At 41.3% G+C, this 27415-nt stretch overlaps 1 protein-coding gene across 4 annotated transcripts in view; it reads right to left on the bottom strand.

Moving 5' to 3' along the window:
* agap3 (ArfGAP with GTPase domain, ankyrin repeat and PH domain 3) overlaps positions 1-27415 on the bottom strand; it is a 162385-nt gene that overhangs the window by 6141 nt on the left and 128829 nt on the right. For all 4 annotated transcript variants that reach the window (XR_007569092.1, XR_007569093.1, XR_007569091.1 and 1 more), the window contains exons 14-17: positions 17202-17356; positions 16646-16736; positions 14007-14229; positions 454-709 (exon numbers count right to left, since the gene is read on the bottom strand). Coding sequence is in view for 1 of the 4 variants with exons in the window: in XM_050032859.1 (XP_049888816.1) it covers positions 454-709; positions 14007-14229; positions 16646-16736; positions 17202-17356 (725 nt within the window). In the remaining 3 variants the exon portion in view is untranslated. The remainder of the gene's footprint in view (positions 1-453; positions 710-14006; positions 14230-16645; positions 16737-17201; positions 17357-27415) is intronic.

Genomic DNA, 27415 nt, shown 5'->3' on the forward strand with positions numbered 1-27415 from the left:
ATTCAGGTGGATGATGATGAAAAGGAGGAGGATGTGGCTCGCACACAGGGAAGACTCCGCCCCTTCATGCAGCTGTGGTGGCATATTATTAGAGAGAAGTCTGTAATTTTAACCTTAGTTTCACTGAGACAGTTTCTTTACTTAGAGTTTGGTTAGTTGTGTCAAGTTTACGGGGAATTTCTGCTCTGTTAAAATAAAACTTGCAGAAAATATAATTGAACAACTCTGAAAAATAAAAGTTCAAATTATGACATTTTTTAGACAGTTGTCTGGGAGGGGACTGGTAATGAGAAACTGGAATATCTGACAGTGTTAAAGAAGTTTTCTGGTTATTTGCAAGTTCTTCTTTTCACACTTATTCTCCTAAATCACCAACCCAAACACTTAATGCCTACAATAATTATGTTTATCCACCTCTGACCGTCCCACTTTAAGCCAGAGGAGCAAACTCACCCAGATGAGCAGCTGTGTGATGACCACGTTGGCCATTGCGCAGGAGAGGTGCAGAGCGGTGCGTCCGTCTCCGTCCCCGTAGGTCTCGTTAACCTCCTCCTTGGTGCCGTGGGCCAGCAGCAGCACCACCAACCTCAGGTCATCCTCCACCACCGCCCGAAGCAGCTGCTGCCCCAGGGGCACGTCCGACTGGGGCAGTCCCACCAGGAACATCTTCTGCTCGTACTTGGCTCGGATCCAGCGCTCCTTCTCCTCCCTGGAGAGAGGGAAATGACAGGGACGCTACAGGTCAGGCAGGGTGAAAGGTAAACACACAACTATGAGCAATTTAGCACCGAAGTTTAAGAACTTTTAACACATTTCTCATAATTCAGAGTGATTTTAGGGCACAACCAGGAGAAACAGGTAGAATGTGGACACACGAGGGAAGTATTACAGTAATTGACCTGAGAGACTCACTAAAGTGAGGTTTTTAAATTATTAGAGCACAGGAAAGCCACTAGCCTCCACTATCACAGTGGGAAATAATGCAGCGAGATTGGCTGCAGAGATGAGAGAATGCCAAAGGCTGTGACGCTTTGGGCAATATTCCACTTTCTAGTGATTAAGGTCGACAGCAAGACGGTGAGAGCCTGGCCAGCTTTCTAAAGGTTACACATCTTGAACAGCATGTCTGCCGCTGACAATACAGGAAGGAGGGGGACGTATTTTTTATCAGCGCTGTCGGCTGTCAGTCTGAACTGGTGGATCCCCTCCACAAAAGAGGCAGTGTGTCTCCGAGCCCCGGTCTCCCTTGGGGTGGCTGGGCCCTGAGTCAGATCGATGGGGCTGAATGGCAGCCAGAGAGGGACGGTGGGATGTGGGGCTCCTTCACTCCAGCCTGCAGCAGAGAATAGAGGCTGAGGGGAGGCTCCATCCTCTATCGCCAGGCAGAATTCTATCTATTGCTGTCCATCTTGACCCCCCCCTCCATTTCATTCTCTGCCCACATACAAACTGTCCAAATAAGAAAGAAAAAAAATCAATATCAATATATGAATGACTGAGCATGCCCAGTGTGGCACTAACCCCGTGACCCTGTCAGCCGGTGTGATAAGGGGAGCAGAAAGAGGCTGTTGTTTGGGTTTGTGGGTGAGTGACAGAAAGGAGAAGGTTTGTACGGATAAGTTAAAGCGTTGACGCCGGCTGGAGTGACAAGGCTCTCGTGGGACTCTCCATCAACGGGCTGAGGCGTAGCAGCAAGTTCAAGCTGACAATCATTTCAACTCTATTTCATCATAATCACAGTGACAACAAATGGAACAACTTAATTACCAAAATCTGCCTTTTAGACGAGCAACAGAACATCGCATCTACACGTGAAACTAATACATATATATCAAAGGGTTGAACCAACCAATACAACACATTTGGATTTAAGCCATTCACCCTTGAGTTTTTTGGTTCCAACTCCATGTTATGTAGATGAATGTAATTTTGTCTGTGGTGCTAACACGTTTGTTAAACGACATTTTAAGAATAAAGCTGACATCATTCTAAATTGTATTTATTGTCAACGAATCCCATGAAAAAAACTCTCTTAATACTTTCCGTCTTCCCTACTGTGTCTGTGACTCTTTGCCCCAAGCTCATGTGTTAAATCCTCAAAAACAGTCGACAAAGATATGGTTGAATTTTTCTAAAGGCACAGTCATTTCCTAAAACAGCAGCGTACTGTAGAATTTACCAAATTTTATTCAAACAGGAGTAAATAGCACATATGTTAGGGACTATTTTCAACTGCGGATCAATACACATTTGGTGATTTAGTGGGGGATCCGCGTGAAATCAACTGCAGTGCCTACATTTATCATAATGAAGGAACACGTAACACTGATGTGTTTGTAATAGTAATTGGTTTTTAAGTTTTGGCCACCAAGACAATATCATTTAGTGAAATCAACTCGTTAGTTCTGGTCTTCATCGGATTTGTCGACAATAAGAAAAATACAGCATATGTCGGCCTTATCCTTTAAAAAAATCAACAGCAGCTTCTTTCTCTTAAAACAACGTCCTACTTACTTTTGATAACACGCAGACCTTGTTGGTTATACTTTCCAATGAAAATACAGTCCCTTCTAGGAGAGGGGGTGCAAACTGAGTTGTAGATGCATCACGATTCTCTCTTGAAATATTGTCTCGAATGCAGAAAAGTCAAAAATCATACATTTAAAATCCAGTTCTCAGCATTTTGATTGCCTGTAACGATTTTGTAAAACTGGGCTGTGCATTTCTTACGGCTGAGGAATCAACAATAAGGACTGTCCGAATGCCAGGCCAGAACATCTAGCAACTCACTTGCCCCCATCAGGCAAGTAGTAAAAAAAACCCCAAAAAACCTAGTTTTTCCAGAGCTGATGATGGAAGTAGCTACAGACTGAGTCATCTTGCTTCCCTCTTTTCTCTCTTGAAACGTACACATGTGCAGTATCGATTGGGCACTCGTAAGAAGATAGTGGTGGGACTTGAACTGAAGCGCAAGCATGCATTTCAATTATCCTGGTAATAGGTGCTTAGTTGGGCGACGTTAGAAGAGGTGAGCGAAACTCCAACTATGTAAAGCGCAGTTGAGCACAAATTTGACAACAAGGCAAGGCGAGTAAATAGGGCTGTTTTTCGTAACTAACTTCAGTCTTTGTTGTTATTCAATAGCCACAAATAAATAAAATAATTTGTATAGGGGCCAACCCAGCAAGTAAAAACAAAACAAAAAACGCTGAACCCTTGATAGTGAGATGTAATGGATGTAAAACATGTGCGTCACTGCATCATATTTACATTCCTTAGGGCTGAAACTATTGGATGGTGAAACATTACGAATGTAAACATGTGCATCATGTTTGCATTTTAAACTAGGCTACTTCTTGAATTTTGATGAGGATGGCTAAGAATGGGCAACCATAGATGGATACAATATGTCCGACATGCCTTGGTTTAAAATCTAGCATGTGAAAGCATTTTGGCTTCTATGAAGTTAAAGGGAAAAGGGACTTGGACAAGAGCCACACTGTACGCAAGTTAAATCATATGTTTATTTTAATAATGGATCATTAAATATACAACATGTTCTGAAAGTAGCAAGTCACCATTGTTTTTATGATCACATTGAAGCTTTGAGGTACCTAGAGATTAGTTTCTTCTGAGGTGGAATTGGGGTGATGCAGTGATATCTTAAAACCTGCTTGAATAAAATCATAAACGATCTTCAACCGCTAAAGATAAAAAAAAAAAAATGCTCATCTGTCATCCCTGTGAGTTGACCCTGAGTAAATCCCCAAATAGCTCACTTCCAATGACAGCAGCAGTTTTAACAATAGTAACCAGTTCAACATTAGTCACTCTCCTCTATTACGACCTTAGCAGCTAAGTGTCGAGGCTGCCAACTTACCACAGACAGCAACCATTTTCAGACTCATATGTCAGCTGCCAGGCTCACTTCACAGAGCAGTCCGTCTTGCACAGAGGAGCCTGGCACCGGCCCTAACTGCAGGAGTTAAGGATGTGATGGAAGAGGTGCGGCTCTTTATCAGCACAGATTGATTAACTGCAAAACGCCACCAGAAGCTCATAAAGCAACTTAACCCACATCTTAAAAATAGCCTGAGAGCTGTTGCATCTATAAGCATATGGGTGCGTTTTTGTTATGACCTCGGGGAAAATGTGGAGGAGAAAGTCCTCGGTCAACACAAGAAAATCTTTTCTTAAGGGCGAGAGTATTATGTGAGCAACAATACAGCCCTAATGGCAGGCAATTGCAGTGGCTCAGAGTTTTATGGTGTAAGACCTTCATCAATCCCTACTCAGTCATTATGTGTGGACAAGCCTGTTAGCAAATCAATTGGCCTCAGAACCAGCGGACTGCTCAGAACAGGAAGGGGCTGTCCTGCCCTCCCCTCTTATTTCCGGTGCACTCTTTGAAAACAACTCCCTTTTTTTACTGCCAAAGTATGTCTGAAAACTCTTTCAGCAACTGTAATCCTCAGGGCAAAAAAAAAAAAAATCTACAACCTTTAACAAAACATCTGAGCATGGTTAAATACAATCACTTAGAGCTGTTGTCTAAAGTTTGTCTCAGAAAGCCAGAGCATGAATGAGATGCTGAATCTGTGTAGCCCAGTGAATTGATATGAGCTAAATGAGGCAGAAAGTTAGCACCAAGATGTGAAACAAAAAGGCTGAGGAGAGCCATTAAGAAGACGTCAACATCTCAGAAAGGAGCCCTGAGGACACTTTGTTAGCCTCCGCTTCGAAATCAGCCCCGGAGACCTGCGGGAAAAGGCCTCACTCACTGCTGATGCTGAGCTCTGAATTCAACCGCAGCTCTTTCTTGTTTTGTTTTACATCGTCTACTTTTACAAAAAATAAAAGCAAAAGCAGCCGGGCAGTGGTTTTTTAAAAAATCCCTAAACTGCTGCCACTTGAAAGACAGAGTGTGAAAGGAAGTGAAATGGTAATCCCGCCTCTGTCTTTTGTTTGGAATAGAAAAACAATCCAAACAGAGGTAGGGTTTAGACAGTCAGGGGGAAAACTGAGACCCTTGAAAAGGACACTTCCTCACCACAGGAGGAAGAAAAATAAAATCAGCAGATTTAGCATGTCAAAGCGCCAGGACAGAGTAGGAGGGGAGCTGGAGAGGGGAAGGAGAGTGAATTTTCACAGCATGGGGGGATATTTAGGAAATTGAACCGATGGTTACTCTTACACACACACACACACACGCAGGCACCAACAGTCACCAATTTCTCCACCCTGGCTTGAGCACATACTTGTTCTAAATTTCTCTGTTGCTTAGGGGACAGAGGGGAGCTTAAAGTTCCCAATAAAAATGCCTGTGTCTCTTTCAACTACAAACAAGTGCTGTTTGCTTCACCGCAAACTTCCTCCATCATTCAGAGTCATCTCACAGCTGATTATCAGTGTTTAACTTTCAACCGTTATGTAGAAAGAAATCTTGGGCAAACATCAAAATGCTCGCCGAGTCTAAAGTGGAAATGGGCTCCTGTCCAGAGCTGGTGTCCCCTTTCATTTGCCTACGCAGAAGCCCACCTAGATAAAGGCAGCCTTAACAGTAGAGAAAGGCCTCTTTTATAATTCTATTAGAGCTCTGTCCTTTCAGCTCTCCGTTGAGCAATGGATCCTGACCCTGACTTAATTAAGTGGCAAATGGCGGAATGATTCTCCTAAACCCAGCCCACGGAGTCAAGAACACATGACTGAATTCAAATAAAGAGGGACAAACAAGGATAATTAGTCAAGCCTGAAAGACAAAGGCGAATGGGAATTTATAAGAAGGGAAGGGAAACTGAGACGGCGGGGGTGGAGCCAGCGCTGGAGTAGCCACAGAATGACCAATCTGACTGCCTGCAATAAAGGTGCATTGGCCCATAGGAAGAGGAGGATGTCCGTCCCACCACTCGCCCATCTTTCAAACACACACTGAGTCCTCCTAAACAATCAAAGCTTCCAGAGCTCCTCCTACTCTTCCCCGAGGAACCAAATTCACTGCGGACACATCAAATAGACGCAGTGAAGGGGAGAAATGGTGGTGTTGGAGGGTTGGAGGGTTGGAGGGGGGGGTCTTGGGGTTTGACCAGCCTGAACAGACCTCACAGTGGGGGTGGGCAACTTGTATGGGACCGATTCCCATGCAGCCAGCAGCTTCACTTCCACAAACCGAGGGGAGGGAAGAGACAGAGAGTGAGGAAGAGGGACAGCAGCAGAAAGACAGAGAGGGGGCTCGGAGGGAAACGACAGAGATGAAAAAAAAAAAAAAAAAAAAGCGCACACAACAGGGACAGAAAGCTGGGCCCCAAAGCATCAAAGGTTGCTAAGGGCCAGAAATGAAGGAGCAGCACAGTAAACGCCGCAGCAAAAGTGCTAAATAAGGCCCCCTATGGTCCAGCGGGTACAGTGTAGACACGGCGCGCTCCACTCCAAGAAGAACAGCTGCAAAAGAATTAAGACAAATATTTTCACAAGTGGAATAGCTGCTACCTTTTCTTGCTGCGGTCTGAACAGATGACCAGAATTCAAAAGGTTGTTGTGTGGAGCTCTATAGAGAGGCCAACAGGAGAGCATCTGGGTGCCGTAGGCAGGCAGAGGGATGAGTTGAATATATTGTGACATTAATGAGGTTGTCAGACTCCTCATGATGGAGTGGCTGTGTTTTTGTGCCAGCAAGACTAACACCCTTAAATGCTCATGCTGTTAACCCCTGCTGAACCCTCGCCTCACATACAAAGCAGAGGGGACGATAACACATGCCCTGCTTATGTATGCAGCCTGCTGCACGTACGTACACATTTCAAATTCTCGGTCACATAAAGGGACGGCGTCAGATCTTTTTTCTTTCACTCTTTTCCCTTTTATTAAGCTAACAATATTAAAGCTAAATTGCACGGTTATGTAGACTTTGCCATCAGGTCTTCCTCTACATCTACCTGGCCCTGAAACCCGGTGGCATGTGGGCAATTAGTGACTGTGGTACCACCTCTCCCACACAGGGCTAATTACTGACCTGTGGGTTTCATTTAGAGAGAGAGAAAGAGAGAGAGAGGGAGGACATGGGAAGACCCAGCCATTCATTTGTCTTAATTAATTACTCTTCCTCCACCAGGGCTCCTGGCAAGGCCGGCTATTCTAAAAGCTCTTTTGAGAGTCGGCGTTCCAGCACTCCTAACCTGTGAGTAGCCCCCAAGCTTTGCTCCCTGTTTTGGGGAATCACTTGGAGGACAGAGGCCACTGTGGACAAATCCTTGAACAGGAATCCAAACGGCCACAGCAGCGATGTTGTAAATGCTGCAAACAGCTTGGGAGGACGAGCAAAGATGCCACCGCCGGAGCAGAAGGGGTTAAAAGAGGCAGCGGGGCCAGGTTTGGAGAGGTTAGCGGTGTGATTCATTTTTATTACCACGCAGCCCCTGCAGGCGGCAGGAGTGGCAAATTATTTCTGAAACAAAGTGGAGGGCTCTCATCAGAGCTATTACCTGCCTGTGGCCGAGGGCGGCGCGGAGCCTACAGAGGGTGACAGTGAGAGGCCCGCGTCAGTGAGGGATAGCCGTCCACATCCGTCCACGCTCCAGGACATCTCCCCCAAATGAGAAGTGGTGTCTGTGTGTGTGTGTGTGTGTGTTTCGCTGTGAGTGTGTGTGTGCGCGCCGGTAGACGATAAGGGTAAAGTTGGATGTTGGACCTCCCCCCACAGCATCCGTCAAAATAGTCTGTGGTGCTTTCTATCACGAACATGCCAAGCAATTAGAGGTGGCGTGCAAAACACAACGACTCCCAGGTGCTAATTAAAAGAACAACTCCCCTCCAATATGCTGACTGCAGAGATCAGCCACAACGTAGCACTCACACAAATTCATCATTGAGGATTTAACTGTAGCATAGCCAGGTACCGCCTTTTAATTAGGCATCCTTTATAAATGGGTTATTAATTGTAACTAATGGCTTTATTAATGGTTAATACATCATTAATTCTTCATGGATCAGTTATCAGCCATGAATAAGAGCACATTTTTGGCTGCCACGTTGTGAAAAATCACTTTGGCTGTTTGAGACATCTCACTTCCTTCTTTCTTAACACCTTACAACTGCAGAGTTGGGGCCAGATCAGACAGAGAACATTTCAGCAGCCTGAGGCAGCTTTTATAATGGTTTTCAGTGAGAGTGAAGCTTTTTATTCGCTGCATTTGCATCGCTGAGCGCCCTGAATGCTTCGAGTTTAAAAAGCTTCAATGACATCATTAGCGTTTTCCCCCACTGTCCAATCACATGAGTTGAGAGGCGGGGCCTCCGTGGTGGCCATGACGAGAAGTAGTAGCGTGCATGGTTTGTGCAAAGCTCACGCTAGTCAGGGGTGTGGACTCGAGTCACAATTCAGTCATAAATTTTATGAATTTTGACTCGACTTGACAAAATTAAGAAAAGACATCTCCAAATCCGCTTGGACTTAAAAAAATAAAATAAATTGATACCTTTTCCCAAGCCTTATTTACTATTTTCCAACATTTACATTTACCTTATACAAGACAGGACAGAAGGTACTGGTTAGCAGGGCCATATCAGGACCACAAAATATCTCCATACTGCTCGTCCGTAGTGATCCAAGTGTCCTGAAGCCCCGACATAAAAAGTTGTTTGGAAAAACGTCATTTGAACTCTGATATTTTGTGGTTTCAATTATGTGTTTTTGGACGTTTGAATCTGGGGCGCCGTCAGCCTCCAATAGGTGGAGTTGTGCTGCTACCTCCTCTCCCCTTGCATCTCTGCAAGTGATGTGAGAACTCTAAAACTTCACCTGAGCCTCCCTCGGCATATGGGTGAGTAGATAATGGCTGAATTTTCATTTTTGGGTGCACTATCCCTTTAAGTCTTTGCACTCAAGTCCCAAGTCTTAAACTTCACCATATGTAACGCGATTTTAACAACAGAGTAATAATATATTAGATTTACAAAAATCATGAATGATTTTTAGAATCTGTATTGATTTGTTACATTTGGTAAAAGAAGTGCAGCTCAACATAATGATAATAAAAATAATGCTTACTTTCATGGTCGCCCTATTAGGCAAGCTGCAAGACATATCTGAACAAAATGTTGCCTCAGCTACTTTCTATAATAACGCCAGATGATTGACAGCAGATGGTCACTGTCCCCGACTCATCCTAAAATAAGCTTTGAACCAGACATCAGCCAGATGAAGCTCCTGAACCAGCTGATGATTTCTCATCTTTCAGAGGGTCTCATTTACCTGCACAGATCTCTGTTTCCCTGTGACCAACACACTATTTGGGAACAGCCTCTCACCCTCAATCACAGCCACAGCAAGTGCCCTACGCCTGTCTATTTTTCACGCAGATTTTAAGGTTCATGTGTGAGTTTCCTTCACAGCAAAATTGGTTAAAGAATTTATTTAAGGATCAGCAATATTTTTAAATAGAAGCGATTGACACCATTAAAGGGATTTTTTACAACCTAGCAATCCAAAATGTGCGTTAGTAACTTCATAAAGGATGCCTTATTAGACATTGGTGTCACACGCTCTTCTAAAAGGCCTAAGAACAGGTGACACATACACATGTACACATGCTTAGATATAAGCATGCTTCCCATTATGAGGCCTGCAATCAGTCTGATGTTGCTGTGCGGATCTCCGTACGACAAATCTATATATTGTGTTCTCTCGATCCAGAATATCATAAGCTAAACCAATCTTGTGGATGAATGCTTTTAAGTTAAATCTCAAAAATGCAAGGGGGTAAAACTAGTCTTGCAGGAGACATTCAATCAGACACTGAGTTGATATTCAGGTAGTTACTGAATCGTTTAGATTAGGTGTCACTAATGTTTAGTGGGACTCGGGAGCCATGCACTGCCTGCCTGGGTGCCATCACAAAGCTGCTACATGTCACCGATGTGACACAATTAAAATCCTCTCATATGTGCTCTGCTCAAGTAAAGAGGAGCACACGCAGGACGAGAGAGTGAGGTCAGGATTTATGGTGTTAAAACAAAGACTGAAAAAAATACATCCCATTAAGTTGGCTGTAATTCATCATTCATGATAAAGCAAAATAATTTGATACCAACGTTTCACCCACAAGGGTACATTGTTCTATCAGCAACAAAATCATCAGCATCTCAATAACCAGTGGCCATATATGATATTTACAACTGCTGTGTTTTGTCTGAAGATTAGTTATGCTGCAAATGAGATTTATTGTTTGACAGTGAAAACTAATGGAGATGCTGCTGCGGGATAAGATCGGATTTTTTAGACAATGAAGAACCTTCCCGCCCGAGGCGACGTGGGACTGACAGTGGTAGAGGGAGGAATCAACATCAATAATCTTTCATCAAGTCCACAGTGGAGCACTTTAGCACAGATACCACTCAATAAATAACTGTAGGCCATCATTCAGTTCTGAACTGGCCGGAGAGCGCAGGATGGATTCAAGAGGAAAAGGCCTGAGACTACCGGCAGAATGAAAAAACAATGAAAAACTGTTTATTAGTAAACTGAAACAGCATTTTTGTGAACTTTTCTTTTTATATGCTCCCAGTACGTGCACATGAGAAGGTCTGGCACTGTAATGTTTGTGTGACCAGTGGTGATTTTGTACTGAAGTGCATCCTGAAACTGCTTCATTGACAAAAATACAGTAAAGTGTACTGTAAGGTACTCATTCTACTGCCTGAACTTCGTTGTTCATATGCATACGTACGCAAAGTATTGCACAATAATTCATATACAACAAATGTAATTGGATGTGATTACACGACCTACTATATGCACTGCGGGCTGTTTTCCCCCATATAATGGGAGCAAAGGAGGAAGTCAGGTGATGTAGTATAAAGAGCGTCAAAGTCTGCGTCTGTAGCAGGTTGAGCTGGATGGATGGGTCAAACAAACACAGAACTTTCACACAGGAGATCGCCGTTTGTGTCCCATATAAAACCAAAAGTCAGTGTTGAGTTGTTTTGAAGTTACATACATACAAAACGTCACACAGCAACACGTCGTCACAGCATGTTAAGTATGTAATGTGACAACGCCCAATTATGATTCTCTTCTTCTTGCATGACATGAGCCACGCGTGACTATAGCCCCTTTTACACTGCCAGATTTTCCGCGAATGTTGGGCTGTTTTGCCGGCAAGCTGCGAGCATTTATACACACAGAGCCGGATTGGCGAGTCTGCGAGCATTTATACACACAGAGCCGGATTGGCGAGTTGATCCGAGGTGCCCAATTTTCCGCCTCATAATGTAGTCATATTGGTGGAACCCTTTTAGTTTAAAAAGACCGAGGCGGCCTTCCGCAATGGGAGGGCCTGTTGATGACTTGTGGGAGGAGCTGTTGATGACGCGGCACGTGCGACCCACTGGTGGTGGATAGAAGAACGGGCCGATTTACGAGAGAATCGCCGCCTGACTATCGCCGCCTGACTAGCCGTGGCTTCCCTCCCACGTCACCGTTTACGTCACACGCTGAGCTACACGTTTTGTTACTTGCTCACGCCCCCCATTGCCCTGAAAAAGGCGCATTCTGTATAAACAAAAGTAGGTACGCGGCATTTTGCTGCACTCCCCGATTTTGTTTTTATACTGCCAATGCTGAAAAAAGACTGATTGGGCTTTCCTGCAAATTTGCACAGTTCCTGTTTAAAAAGGGCTTATGACATCACAGATTTGGGAGAAGGTTAACCTCGTCCCTCATGTTTCTGGTTGTGGGTGATATGAGTAAAAGTCCACAAACACAAACGATGGGATACGAATACGTGTCATTATTTGAGTCAGGTCACTATTTTTCTTTGACCGTATACCTGCAGTACACACCAGGCATTTTATTTTATTAGTTAAATTGTTCAATCAATTCTTTACTCTTCACAAAAACTCAACTCTAGTAGTTTATCCCTGCCATCAAATAGATACGGTTGGTAAGTGGTAGAGGCACGTCAGAGCTGTATATGTAAAGAAATAGAGGTGTAATGGTGTCCTGAGCAGAGAATGAAGTCTGTATTAGCTCTGAAAAACTTTTATCAATCAAATTATATATCATTTCAAAGCTGTAATTAGGCCTCGTAATTTTTTTTTCTTTTGATTTTTTAAAGTGACAATTTACACTATAAAATGTTATGATGTAGGGAGTCCCGTTTGCTCACCCGGTAGAGTGTTGGCCCTATGTACTTAAGTCTGAGCCCTTGCAGTGGCTCAGGTTATGGACTAAATACCCATCTCAAGTTACCAGAGCCCAAAGTGATGTCATTCTTTTAATTGAATTTTAAGTTCAGTTTAAATAAAATACAATAAATAAAAGAAAAGCATCAAATCCCCACATTTCAGAAGCTATAACCCACGTTCACTTTGAATTTTTGTTTGACAAATGACTTTAATTATTATCTCATTATCTATTTTTTGTTCTTGCCCCCACTTAAATCCACTGATTCTACTTAGTTTGTGGTTGGTTTATCAGTAATACGTACGTGCATGTTATTTCACACGTTGTAGATGTTGTACAGTTTATATGTTTCCACTACAGTGGACAGAAAAGTTCTATTTTATTGTATTAATCCACTAAATGTTTCAGCACTAACTGAAACTGACAAAATAACAACATAAAAGCACCCACAACTGCACAATCCACTAAATCAAAATTTAAAAAGAGTAACTTGCTCTCTTGTGTGGCCAGTAGCCAAAATTTCAACAGATGTAAGTGAAATTTAGCGTGTCCTTTTTTGAGGTATCCTGCCAACAAATAAAAATGACAGGCCATGCGTATAATGTGTGTGATACTGTCTGTGTCTGCTGATGTATCAAATGTGTGTTGGATTAATTATATCTCAACTAATTAGCCGTCAATGCAACTTGGTAAAGCCTTAAAATTGTATTTATATTATACTTCTTCAGCCGTAACAGCAGAAGCAGCAGTAAAAAAAGAAAGCAGCTCTGTTTCTCTGTATGTCACTTTTCGTAACAAAGTTACAAAGCTGTGATGTTAAAACAGTCTAATGCCACCAGGGAGACCCTGCAGACAGTCTTTGCTGTGACAGACAGAGTGATGACCCGGCCCTGTGTGATGGATATGTGACACGGCAGCTCGGGGCCCGAGGGCCTGGCTCTTGGGGTGGGGTTTAGCCATAATGGTGTGCTTAATTACCTGCACAGCCACACAGCAGGTCATTAGTCAGACTGGGACGCTAGGTCTCACCTGTCACCAAGAGATAAACAATCCTCCTACCAGATCTGGGTACCTCAGAGGAAAGGGAGCAGATAGTCATTGGGTTAAGTTAAGGCAGGGCAGTGCGCGGTAAGTGGCAAAGTATAATTTAAGAGATACATATTAAAAAAATGGAAAGCTACTTATTTCGATCCAGAAGTAAAAAAGGAAAACTTTGGTTAAGTTCTGAAAAATTCCACACTTCTGCTTCCTATTAAACTCTCAGTGATATCGAGCGGGAACAAAGAGGCTCGGGCCGGTTTCACATGTGAGGTTAGATTAAAAGAGCGTTTCCTGATTAGCGCTTACATGTCAAGTGACAGATGTGATGGATTTGGAGCTAGTCAGGGCATTTATCAGGTATGTGCAAAAATGTCACACACGTCTCTCCTTCCATGAATTATGGTTTTCAATTGAAGTTAGAGGAGGGACGGATGTGCAGGGCAACAGATACACAAGTGAAAATGTTAGATATTATATCCTGAAATAAAGACACAGATGGATATAAATGGCATCAAAGTACTGACTAAAATAAAACAGAGGCGTTGTGATCAATGTGTACGGGACGGACTGATGCTCAAACATAAAATACTGTGTTCTTGGCTCAGCACACTGACATTTATGGACCCCTGGTGCTTCTTATGGAGCATTTTGCGGTGTGAACTGCCTGTGCTGAAATGTGGGTGGCTAATAAACGGCAGGTAATGGAGAGAAGACGGTGCTGCCTTCTCACTCTATAATCTCTGCACGCTTCATTAAGCAGCACCTTTATTTGTAGAAGGATGCTAACCTGCTGCTGTCGCTCCCTGGCTTGGTGTAGCCCTCCAAAGCGCCCTCCCACACACTGTTGGCCATCGTGTTACCGATGGCCGTCATCACCATGCTGAGCTCCACCGGCCAGTCGTCCAGGTCGAGGGAGCGGACGCGAGACAAGTGGGTGCCCAAGTTTCTGTGGATCCCAGAGCACTCGATGCACATCAAGGCGCCGAGGTTCAGACTAGCCCAGTCTGGGTCTGCAGGGTAGACGATAAGAAATATGAAATGAGAAATGAGATGAAGAGAAGTAACAAGGAAAGCTTTATAAACAGTCTGAACAGGAGATTGTTTTATACTTTCTTCATCCTGGTAACCTCTCTTGGAAAAAAGGTTTGAAAGGATAAATCTGCATTTTAACCTTCCAACAAAGAACCTCTTTATCCCAGTTTTACTTTAATGATTTTAGCTTTAAACTTGGATCTTTGTAGCTTCAACATCTGCACTGGTAACAACAGTTTGTCTTACATTATTCAGATTTCATGATTCTGCGGACAAGAATAGAACAGTATGCATCATATCTGAATCTTAAAGCAAAAGATATCGACTCCAGCACCTCTAGCTGGAGATAAACTGGTGCAAATGGCTGATAATGTTTCAACGCACTGTTTACTCTGAGGCGATTAAGAAAAACTATAACACTTTCCCATCATAATCAGCACATATATGCAGGGTTTTAACCTACTAAAAAACGGTGTTAGACTCCTTTCCCATTGCCAGAAGACGAGTATGCCTTTTCTTTCCGTGTCACGTTCAACGCCACAAATACGCCAGAAACAGGGTTAGTAAACAGTAGAAAGCAGCAGTGAAAGTGTTATGGTGGTTACTTCTCCTTTATATGTTACTTTTATTCAGTCTTTCTTTACAACTCGGTGTCGACTAATTTGGAATGAAGCTTGAGTGCTGTTTGAGCAGACGGATGGAATTTGTGGCTTAGATGACAAAGAGAAAGTTACCAACGTCGTCAAGCCTTTTTTGGGTGTCATAGCATTGCACCAGAAAAGGGCTGAAAATTTGCGTGTCCAGCCAGGTGTTATGTTTCCATCCCTCTGAGCCAATCCGAGCTAGATCCCATGACAACTGCAGAGTCATTGGTCCCGGGAATGAATGAAAACTGTAACCTTTGCCACTCAAGACAAAAGGCAGATGTTAAGTGTTTTTTTACCCAGTGGGAAAGGGCCTATAGAGATTATATACAGTAAAACCAAGTTTTGTATTGGTACTATGATTGTGGTTTTCCAGATGATGCAATGTTCATACACAGGTTTCACTCATTAGTTACTGCTTGTTACAGCCATAGCTAATATTTTGTTCCTCCTGTTATCCTGTGGGATGCACAGACTGAGCTGGCAAAATAAAAACACAATTGAAGCCAGAATGACAGAATAAAAACATCAAACAGACCCCACTGTAGTGATACCATTTTTGAAAACAACAAAAAACACTACAGTACTGCAGATACTATAAAGCTCCTTTCACACTGGACAAAAAAACCCAATAACACCCACTTACATCTGTTTTTTTTTTGTTTGTTTTTAATGTCAAAGGTTACAATCTGCATTTACTCTTAGGACAAATGACTCTGCAACAGTCACAGGTATTCATCAGCTCCTGCTGCGATCTGCAGTGATGGAAACATGACACTTGTGTGGACGTGCTAATTTTCACTTCTTTTTCAGAGCGCCTATATTAACTTCTGTGACTTTTTGTCATCCCAGCCATAAATACCATCTAAGCAGAGCTCGAACATCTTTTCAAATCAGTCAGCACTTAGTTTGTAACAGTAACAGACATAAAAAAGAAGTAACCACTGTAACATTTTCACCGGCCTCCATGCTGCTTTCTGTTTACTAACCCTGTTTTCCGGCATGTTCGCGATGGCGTACATGCCATACCAGTTGTGTGGCAATGAAAGGAGTCTACCGCTTGTTTTAGCCGCTTTCCTCGCATTAAAACTCCCACATATACCTGCTTATTTTGGTGGACAAAGGGTGTAAGTTACAGTGGGTTGCGTCATCACATGGTAACAAAAACTGAACACTTGAATTTAGAGTGATTTTAACAATCTAATAAAATAATGTAAAATATGTTCATGTAAATATAAAAACATTATCTCAAAAGTTTAATAACTGTTTTTCAAAAAAAAAAAAAAATTGGATCTCTATGTCACTTCTTCAAGTCGATATATTTAAAAACATTTTCTTCTAATAAGAAATTCGTGGGAAGTAAAATTGGGATATGTTTGAGGGCATGTTTCCCATGAATGATAGGTGTTACAGCATATCAGACACCACCATAGTGGCTGCTGTTTGCTCAACTTGTTTGCACAAATTTGGATTTTCTATTTGTAATAACTACTAACAATGGCAGTGAGCTAACGAGTGGTAAACCCAAATCCAAACCTTTAATGATATTTTGCAAATAAATGTCCTTGTTTAGGTTCAGAGGGATCAAAGAGTAACGTCTCATCACCAATAGCTTGCAATAACTTTATAAAACCACTAAAAATCAAATGTTTTCATATCTGATCAAATATGGAAACACAGACACTCTTTGTTTCTTTCTCTCCAAGGCCTTCATAATTAAAATATCAGCAGCTGTGGTGAAGATACTCACTGGGTGCATCACAGTCCACACAGAAGCTGTTCCCCCTCACATTTCTTATGGACTGAATGGCCATTGCATCACTTTGGCTGCCTAACCGAGACTGTAAGAGACGAGGGAGAGAATAAGTCAGCAGAAACTAATCATGGCAGGAGTAAGAGAAGGCAAACAATTATAGCTGGACCTCAAATCATAGACAACCAGTGAGCAGAGGGAGGGAGGAGGTTTTTCAAAGTCTTAGGAAAAGACTGAGGCAGAGAGAAAATATGAATATGAAAATGAGGCCCGTGTCTCCCCAGTATGCTGACACAAGCCGTGTTCTATCTCTGATGTCTGTCAGTTCTAATAAGAGATCCCCCACACTGCGGTGCACCTGTCTGACAACCTCCCACATGTGACAGCTTGAAGTGGGTGAGGAGGGGCGGGGGAGGGTGAGGGCGCAATAAAGGTTGGAAAGAAGGGGAAAAGAGGAATTTAAATGAAGCAGCAGAATCGTAGGATGATGACGATGCTGTGATTAGATGATTTTCTCTGCTCGGTCCTTCTGATATTTCTTTTCCTACTGTACCTTGTTCTTTATGCTCTCACAGGACTGCAGGCTGGCAAAGATCTGGCTCTCAATTGCTTGGACCCACAGTTCCCTCTCCTCATATGTGGACGCTTCGAAGTTCCATGTTTGACCCGTCAACGACACAATGATGAACTCAAAGGAGTCCTCTTGCTCTGGAAAACACAAATAAACGATGAATTAGTGCTTAAGAAACACGCGTGTCCGTTGTGCGATCTGACTCTGCAAGTCAGCGCCACAGCTCAGTGATTGAGGCCCACCCATGCACGAATGCACGATGAAATGGGCTTCTGTTAAACTCAGCAACAGTCAAACGATTTCTCCTTTGCTCCTGTGCACTGCTGTGTTATTTGACAATGCTTCAAAATCTCAAACTCATAAAGGCAAGGAGACAATTTAATTCCTTTCTGGTGGAGACAAATAACTTTAAAGACCATTACCAGTCAGCAGCAACACACAATATTACATTTTTATTAAATCAGATTTTTGTCATTTAACCTCATTTTTTGATGCCTTAAACATTCGATTCACAGTTACCCAAAAGTTTTGAAACACTACATACTTTGTGAATATACAGACATGACCGGGGAATAAAAAAAGGGGATTTGAGGAAAATTAAAATTTACTTCTGGTTTTTTGGGAGGGCTTTTTGCCTTCAGCGACATAACGGTTTCAGGGGTACTTGAACCCGCAGCAGCTATGGCAAGGCCATTGCCTTTGTACATGGGGCACGCTCTACCCAGTAAGCTACTGGGTGCCCCTTGCCCAATGTATTTCAACTTATTTTTTGAGAAATTAGGTTTTGGTCGCCATTTTTCCATCGAGGACGAGCGTAAGTCAGCTGCTGTTACCATGGAGAAGGGGCGATCTGAGGGGACAGTGATTTCAAAATATTTCGTTGATAAATTTGTGAACAAAACAATACGTGCAACATTTATCTAGAACCTGAAAGTAAATTAATAAAAGATGCAGATTATGTGATCTATTTTCAAAACTCTGTATTCTTTTGCTTCCACCTGCTGTTACTGATGCACGTAACAGAATTTTAAAGGGATAGTTCAACCCAAAATCAAAAACACATATTTTCCCTCCTACCTGTGGTGCTACTTATTGATTCAGATTATTTTGCCGTGAGTTGCCGAGTGTTGAAGATGTCTGCCTTCTCTCAAATATGATGGAAGTAGATATCGCTCGGCTTACAGCGAGTGGGAAAAAAAAATAAAATAAAAAAAAACGCATTTGAAAAACTCTTTCCAGAAATCATGACCCAGTTACTCAAGATAATTCACAGTCCTTGTTGTGAGCAGTTTTATGTAGGAACTATTTTCTTTCTACCCAACTTCACCCACCAACTGTAAATATGTAAGTGACCCTTTAAGCCTAACTTCTACCTCAGTGTTTTTATGCACACAGGCTCGTACTTTCCACTTATTGTCAAAACCAAAACCAGATTTTTGGGGGGCAAAAACTGTAAATTACGTCTCAGCTCTGATCTCAAATTGTATTTTTTGCTTCCCCACATTTCCCTGATTGACATTTAAGGAAGTGACCAGAGCCAAATTGGTAAATGGACTTTTCTAGTCTTCTGGCCACTCAAAGCACTTTTACACTACATGTCACACACGCACATACACACATTGGTGGCCGACGCTACGGTACACGATGCCACCTGCTACTAAGGAACCATTCACATGAGCTCACAAACTAATGGAACAGCAATTAGCAATTTGGGGTTCAGTATACTTACTTAGTACAAGGGTACTTCGAAAAGCGTGCTGGAGGAGATGGGATCGAATCGCTGATCTTCCGATTAGTGATAGACCTGCTCTACCTTCTGAGTCACAGCCACATTCTGTTTTTTAAATTCAAATATTAATTATTACACTTTCTTTTTCCACTGGTCATTCAGTCTTTATAAAACTGTCAGTACCAGCTTTTTGGTATTTTGTCTTCAGGCATTCTGCACAAGGCTACGTTTCGAGATCTTTGCTTTACATTAAATCCTTCCTGTGGAAACTGTTTTCCTGAGAGTAATCATGTTACAGTTTTGCTAGGGCATGATGCATCGAATAAGTGTAGCCTTGGTTTTCATTGCTATGCAGTAGGCCTATATTAGTGTCTGAAAATATTAAGACAATAATGAGTCCAATAATGTTTTTGGTATACAGTCTTGTATGTTTAATTGTTTTCTTAAATGCATTTGTTATATTTTAATATACTGAAATAAATCCTTCTTCAAACTGGCTTTGACAATTGTGAATCTGCTGTGTGTGTGTGTTTTTTTCTCGCCGCTCTTTGTGTTTAACTAAGATTTATGAAAATGTCACCTGTCGTTTTCAAACAAGAGGTCTGACACAACATATGTTCCAACACATGCTGTAATGCCTCTGCTGTTCAGAAGCAATTCATTAACTCGGTACTGTACAATGTGACTCATGTAACATCTCTGGTCCGTGCACATGCTTGAGCTCATAGCCAAATGATTTGTAATTACCTAATTATGTCTATGCAAATAGTCATCTCATTTACATAAACCATGTTTGGAGGACTGGAGGCAAGTAGACACCAGGGAAATGTTTTTTTTTTTTTTTCTTCTTCATCATTAATAGAAGTTACACCAAAAAGAAATTTGCTTGATGTACAAAAATACATTTATACTTCTAATGCATTGTGTATTAATGTGTGTAAGTTTTTATATTCAATTAACTGTTTGTCTGTAGTTAGAAAATGAAGACAATCTGATGATGATAACGTCGTCAGACAAATCATCTAATCAAAGAAATGATTACGCTTTGTATTTATAATCAATTCAGCCTCCTTGGTGCGAGACGCAGCCCCTGTGCTGTTAAATGACAGATGTCTGACGGACGCCACTGATGTAGCAATCCCTGAGCTGCGGTGGAGGGCCATCTCTTCAGGGGGAAAGCAATAATCCAATTAGCTCTACACCGACTTCAATTATCTGATTTAGTTTGTGGAATCGACTACAGGTCACGGAGAATCAATAAAAGCTTGGAAGCCTCTTTATTTAGACTTACAGTGAAAAAGTATTTATGTGTGTGGCACATTTAAAGCACTGCTGGGGATTAAAACCCAAAAATCTCTACTTGATGGAATCAAAATGGTTACCTTAAAAGGACGCTAAATGTAAGAGAGAATAAAAACCAAAAAATATGGAAAGAAAATGAAATAAATAAACAAAAAACTTGATTAATTGGAATACAAACAGAAGAAATCATTTTTTTCTTGTCCAATATAACTTCAGGTACAATAACTAATGCATCTGATTATAATTTGTGGCTCCCAGACTCAAATGCTGTTATACTTGTGTTTTCATCTTTTTAAAAAACCTGAACAAAGCTAATTATTCTGTTGGCTGCCCAGGCAATAAATTGGAGGCATTAAAACACTTTCATTATGGAGATTAAAAAAGCAACGGATGGCTGGTTTCTTAAACTGATGAGTATACAAGGGAAAACAAATCTAATTCTCCATGCATAGTAATGCACACGCGAGACATACTGTAGCCACTAAAGAGACAGAGGAGCATGTGCAGCAGGAAGCTTTATGTGAGACACCGATATTGTCATTACATGCAGCTCCAGCACGCTGATATTACTTTTTAATGCTGTCCACAGTGTGGCAATTCAGCTCCATAAGCCAAAGTAATTCTGCGCGGTGTAAGCATGATGCTGAGGTCAAAGTGGTCTTCTCAGGGACGGTAAATCTGAGCATGAACAATGTGTCAAAGGTATCACTGCTGTCTTACACGCACCTGACATGATGAGCTTGTAAAAGGGCCATTAGCGCCTCTGTTATTACTCAATGGCTGCAGTTAGCACATGGCTAGCAGAGGAACGATCACCTTGTCGCATTAACATGTGCATTAACCTCCTGACCAAATCTATCTGCGAGCCTACAGTCAACAAGTTCTTGCCAATTAGAAATAAATTAACGCAGCTCTACCAGTGGGCGGACAAGGAAGAACACGATTTAAAGCCAACAGAGGAGCCAACTGTGAAGAATGAGCGAAATATGATTTTCCTTAATTAACACGGCATAATAAAAAGGAAATTAGAGTGTAATGGCCATAGAGCTACAAAGAGGAAGGAACAGATGAAGATACACGTCTTCGTCCACCATTTACATGGATCATAAAACTGTTCAGGAACCTCCCAGTTGCACGTTTTTCATCAGATACTTGATGGCTTCTAGCAGCAGCACAATAACACTTTCATAAGCAGGATGTTTCGCCAATAATTAACTGATAGCTTAATGATACAAAAATAGATTTCTAATGTTTACTGGCTGCAGTGGTGGAAGTATATTTACAAATACTGAACTTAAGTACAGGTTTTACTTGAGTATTTCCATACTTCTACCCCAGTACATTTATCTGACAGATATAGATGCTAGTTACTTTTTAAGATTAAAATAAAACATACAATAAACTTAAAAAATACAATCTGTTGTAAAGGATTAAACTAATGGCTCCCAACCTTTTTGGCTTCTGATCCCTTTGAAAAAAAGCTTCTGATTGAGGCTCCTTGTCATCTCACAGATGTCTATAAATTATTAGCCTTTCTACCGAAGAGTGATTTCACCTTTAAACCTCTTCAGACTTCATTTAAATGTTAACTGTTAAAGTAAAATAAACTGCTCAAGCCCCAGGAGGGCAACTTATCAAATACAAAGCTATCTCACGAAATGATTCATGGGGTTTGTGGATACTTTTTTAGCATTAAAAAAATGTTTGTTACATTAAATTGTTCGCATTAGTTGACAGCTTATTTCAAGAAGCTGGTCAAATTTTGACATTTTCGAGTAGGATGGAGATAAAATAAGTTAGACTATCTTAAATAAAATAATTTGACCACTAAACAGCACCACAACTTTTGGATAAATATTGAGTTGGCTCAGCTTCATAACACATTTGTCAAGGTCAAAGCAAAACATGTTGGTTGTACTAAACTAAATGGATTTGTCGGATTATAAAAGATTCATAGTGTTTACTCAATAAGGCCAGAGCTGGAACTACTTATAAAGATGCAGGCAAATCGCTACCTTAATATTTTTACTTAGAATCAGTTGGTTCTTTTAATAGTGCAGGCATGGGATGATATAAAAATTCCATGTCAATAATTGGGATGCCCAATATTATCCTGATTATCATCAAAGTATGATTAAAATGGCACCAACACATACTGGAATCAATTAACCTGACAATTTGTTAAGAAACATATTTTTATTGCATCACAGACACAATGTCTTTTTATAAGTGAAAAAAAAAAAAAAAATCAAACAATTTTAAAAAGCAAGACTTTTCAAATATTTGAAATGGTATCACATCTTTTGGCAACGCTTGACTGAGATCTTTTGCATTTTGATAGTGTTGCTTATATTAGGGATGCACCGATCCGATATCTGGATCGAATATCGGCCCTGATATCATCAAAATAGATGGATCGGGTATCAGAAAATGCAACCTATACCTGAGGCGATCCTTTCCCTTTAAATCTATTGTGACGCAAGCTACGTCATACGTCATGGAGCGAAGGAGAGAATCTGCTGTGTGGAGGTATTTCACACTATTTCAACTGCTGTTGAACAATTGTTTATTTTTGTTAAAAATAAATAGTTCATCATTGCATTAATCTGTTTCACGTTGTTTCATTTTATCTTCGGAAAGAACTGTGTCGTCATCAATGCCTGATGCCTCTAGTCTCTTCTGTTCTACATGTAAAGGTATATAGCTTTTTAGGTCAACCATGGTATCAGATCAGTATCGGGTATCAGCTGATGCTCAAAGCCACAGCATCGGGATCGGTATCGAAACTGAAAAAGCTGGATTGGTGCATCTCTAGCTCACACAGCCTGTTTTTGCACGGTCTCTTTGGGTTTTATTTTATTTATTATCCCAATAATCAAAATTCACCACGATCAACATATTGTGAGTGTTTTGTTTTTTTAGCTCCATTTGCAATAAAATCCTTGATCAATGGTTCCCAACTGGTCTTGGCACAAAAGTGGGTTGCGGAAGGGACTCACGAACATGTCACGTTTGTAAAAAACACATATTCTTAGGTGCAGAACATTTCTGGCACAGAGCTTTTATTTTGAAGTGCTGTTTCTTTCTGTAGAGTGAGTGACTAACAGACAGCTACTTGACATGGACAGCAAACTACCTTGACGACATGTCGAAATGCAAATATGACCCTGAAAATTCAACTGTGTGGACCTTGAACTAATGACTGAGGAAAAATCTGGACCCTGTAGCTGGACCAGCTGGGAACCAGTGTCCTATATCGTCCCATCCTCACTTACAGTCACAACCCTTCATATTTAACTTGTGACTCTTTGGAGGGGGGCCATGTTGTGAACCACTGGACTATAATACAGAGCTCTATATGAAGTACTGGCTCCATCTCAACCAGCTACAACTGTAAAATGCTCCTTAATCCATAATCCATATATAATTCTTTTGATACTTTTAAGTACATTTAGCTGATAATACTTCAGTGCAGTTATGTAAGTAGGATTGTGAATGCAGGACTTTTCTTCTTCCACCACTGACTGGCACTGTCATTAAAAGAGAGTTGTAAATCATATTTTTACACCTTGTTTGACCTGAAAATCAAAGTGGAACCTGAAAGAAAAGTGGGGGACCGGCAAAGAATGAGTCCTTTATTGGTGTGTACGTGCAGCAGATGCATCGTCGAGGACCTGTGGACCAGATTAGCACCTCGGGGGGTCTGGTGCTGAGCCCAGCTGTGCTGTCTATACGTTTCTATTCTGTCTAAGCCTCTCAAAGACCTCTGGAGACTGGTGTGAGAAACCCTCAGAGAGGACTTAGCAAACACTTCTTAGCCTTGAGGACTCTTTTTTTTTTTTTTTCTTAAATCCATTTGTGCGAACACTTGGCTGAAATGATGACAAGGCGCAGAGGTGCACAAGGTGAGCTATTGTTTTGGTGTGTAGGATGTGTTGTGTTGTGTCGTATGCATGCATCAGGCAGTCACTTAAAGAAGTGCTTGCCGTTCCCGTGAATTAACGAGCAGTTGGGAAGAACAGGCCAAGGCGGTGCCATCTGTAAATGTCACAGGCACTGCTTGCTCATTTTACACATCATTAAAGCCAATATTCCTAACCTGTATCAGAGCAATCAGGAGCAGGCCATTACTGCGACAGGGGCCCCAGGGGAACCACGACCAAACTCAGAAAGAAGAGAGCAGGGGAGGGAGAGAGAGATAGAGCACACTCTTTATCTATCTGACACACACACGCACACACACACACTCCTGCACACTTTTCCGTGCACACGCGCATGCTCAAACAAACAAGGAGCACACCTTCCAACAATAAACAAACACATGAAATCAGCACCAACACCACTACGCTAATAGCTAGTGCATTTAACAACAGAGCCGAATGAAAACAGGGCCAATTATACATGTATCTGTGGGCAGTGTGTATGGAGCCCAAATGAGAATCTTGTTATTCCTTTCCCTCCATACTGTGGCGCTCAGAAAGCTAAGCCATTACAAGAGTGGAGGCTCCAGGGACAGCTTTCGGAAATGAGAGCGAGTCGGGGAGTGACAAAACAAAGTATTGAGATAAACACCCACCATTAGCACAGGCAGTTAAACCTCCATTTCCTAATCCTCAGCTGGACTCCAGAGGATATTAACCCTTAGTTTACTAAGGTGCAGGACAATAGGATACTAGACTGAGTTGGGCTGACAATATATAACTTAACACCGTCGATGCAGGTTAACTTGTAGTTTGGACACAGACAGACCATGGATCCTTGTTCCTGTCAATCTGCACATGCGTCAGAAACAAGACTCTGCCAAACATTGTTCTCTTCTGATCTAAGCCTGCAGAACTTAAGCAGTGGAAAGCCTGGGCTTCGTCTACAGGAGTTTTAAATCCTATCTGATTTTTAAATCAGGTTGCATCATATATAAAAAAAGAGAAACTTAACAGATGATCTTCCTTTTAATCTCAAACATGCACACGCCACAAGACTTGAAAATAATAGCACATCACACACACAATAAGATATTATTGAGATTTACGTGCATGAAGAAGCATGAGTGCACCACCTCATATGATCCTGACGTGGTGCGAAAACTTGCTGTAATGTTAACAACGCCTTGCAGTCAGAAAAATAAAGAAAAATAAAAGCAGAAGGCTGAACGAACCTGAATAAGAAAATGGTCAACACGGGTTGTCTTTCCTTCAGCGAGGAATTGGAGATAAGATCTTAACTGTCAGCAGTAGCATGCTAGCTGACGTTAGCCTAAAGGGCTAGAATGCCTATCGTGTCTTAGCAACACCGTCAGCTGCACCATACTGACATAATCATAACTAATCATCCAGATTTTAAAAACCTAATGTCACATGTTTGAAATTATCAGAGTAGCCTGAGCAGTTCGGGAGGTTTAAGACTGGATCTGTAAACCTCTCATATTACCAGATAATCTGGGCTGAACGTCGGTACCGACCAAGTCTGAGACCAGATTTCTCCTCCAATTATTGGAAGAGGTGAATCAGGGATAAATCAGCCAAAAAAAAAAAGTCTGAGCCCGGTTGAAGACACTCAAAAGTCACGGAAGACACCAAAGAGCAAACATAGATTAATAAGTTATTTATGAAAAATTAAAGAAGAGAAAAACCGGAAGCATTTAAATATTGTCTGCGCCTTTAGACCTGCTTTCCTGTTGGTTTAGTTGATGTATGCTCTATACCAGTGGTTCTCTCTTTTTATATACTGTTTTTCTTTTTTATTTATCTGTGTTTTTAACGGTACCATGCTCGTAATTTCATTCTGCTTTGCATCACTGATGTTTTGCTGAATGACAATAAAAGGATCTTGAATCTTGAATCCCAACTGGTGGGTCGGGGTCCAAAAGTGGGTTGCAGGTCTATTCTGAATTGACCGCAAGTGACTCGCAAACATGTCAAGTTTGTAAAAAACACACTTTATTCTTAGTGCTAGTTCCTGCTGTGGAGTGAGTAACTACTTGACAGAGACGGCAAACTTGCTCGACGACATGGCCAAACTGAAGTATGATGCTGAATGTATTAAACTGTGTGGACCTTGAACTTACGACGAAGGAGAAATCTGGGTCCCGTGTCTGGACCAGATGGGAACCACTGCTCTATTCATTATAAATCAACATCACAGGGAAGTGTTTTAATTTTGTTAAGGAAGTCTTGTTTTTATGTAATATAATTTGCAGCGTCATTCCAATTCTTCATTGTCCGGTTAGTAGTAACTGTGCCATTGATCCCAATGGACACACATTATTTGGTGTATGATGCTCAGCAATCTCATCCACTGGTAAATTATCTTTTCCAACAGCGTCCATCTTCGTAACCCTGATGAGGACGGTGAGCTTGAACATGCTGGAATATTATTAAAGCCTGACTACTGTTTAATTTTTGCACATTTACATGTCTTTGTGATATTCATATGCTTATTTAAGTACTCTGTAAATCAGCAAAGTTGCCTGGGAAGGAAAATATGCAAATGTTTTATAGCGTTTATATATATGTAAAGATTTATGGGATCACATACCCCTCAGGTACGATGTGACAATCTACAAACGTAAGCATCCTACTTTTAGGATTCTGTTCTAAGTTTAAGACTCCACTTAAAACACACATAACACAAGCACACATACAATTAATTCCCCTGTCCTCCTCTAATTGCTGATACAATCCAGTAGAGGAGTCCTTCCAATCACTTTAAATTCAATCAATTTAAATTGCAAAACAAAACTACTTGATTAAAATTTATTGTTGAGTCTTTCAGTAAATAAGAAGGTCCATAAATCAATGCAGGAAAATTTGATTCAAAAATAGAATTCATCAAAATAAATGAACTGACCCCTCTGTTGCAGACACAATGCTCTGCAGCACATTTGAGTTTAGTAATAACTTACAGAGTTCATGTCGTGCAGTCAGAGTTATGCTCCCTTTAGTCTGTTACCTTTCTTTAGAAGTATGTGCCCAAAATGTGCAAATGCAATGCAAGTTTGATGCAATTTGATTTAATGTCTTTCTATAAAATTGCTTCAAATCAAATCTTGGTAATGTAAATAAAGACTTGAACGCCTTTAAGCATTCAGATAAACACTTAGCTCTTGTTTTCTCCCTGATTTCTGTGACCTTAGCATGAGTAAATATCATCATCCATAAAATTCCAA

This window comes from Epinephelus moara, chromosome 21, assembly GCF_006386435.1.
Source record: "Epinephelus moara isolate mb chromosome 21, YSFRI_EMoa_1.0, whole genome shotgun sequence".
Lineage (NCBI taxonomy): Eukaryota > Metazoa > Chordata > Actinopteri > Perciformes > Serranidae > Epinephelus > Epinephelus moara.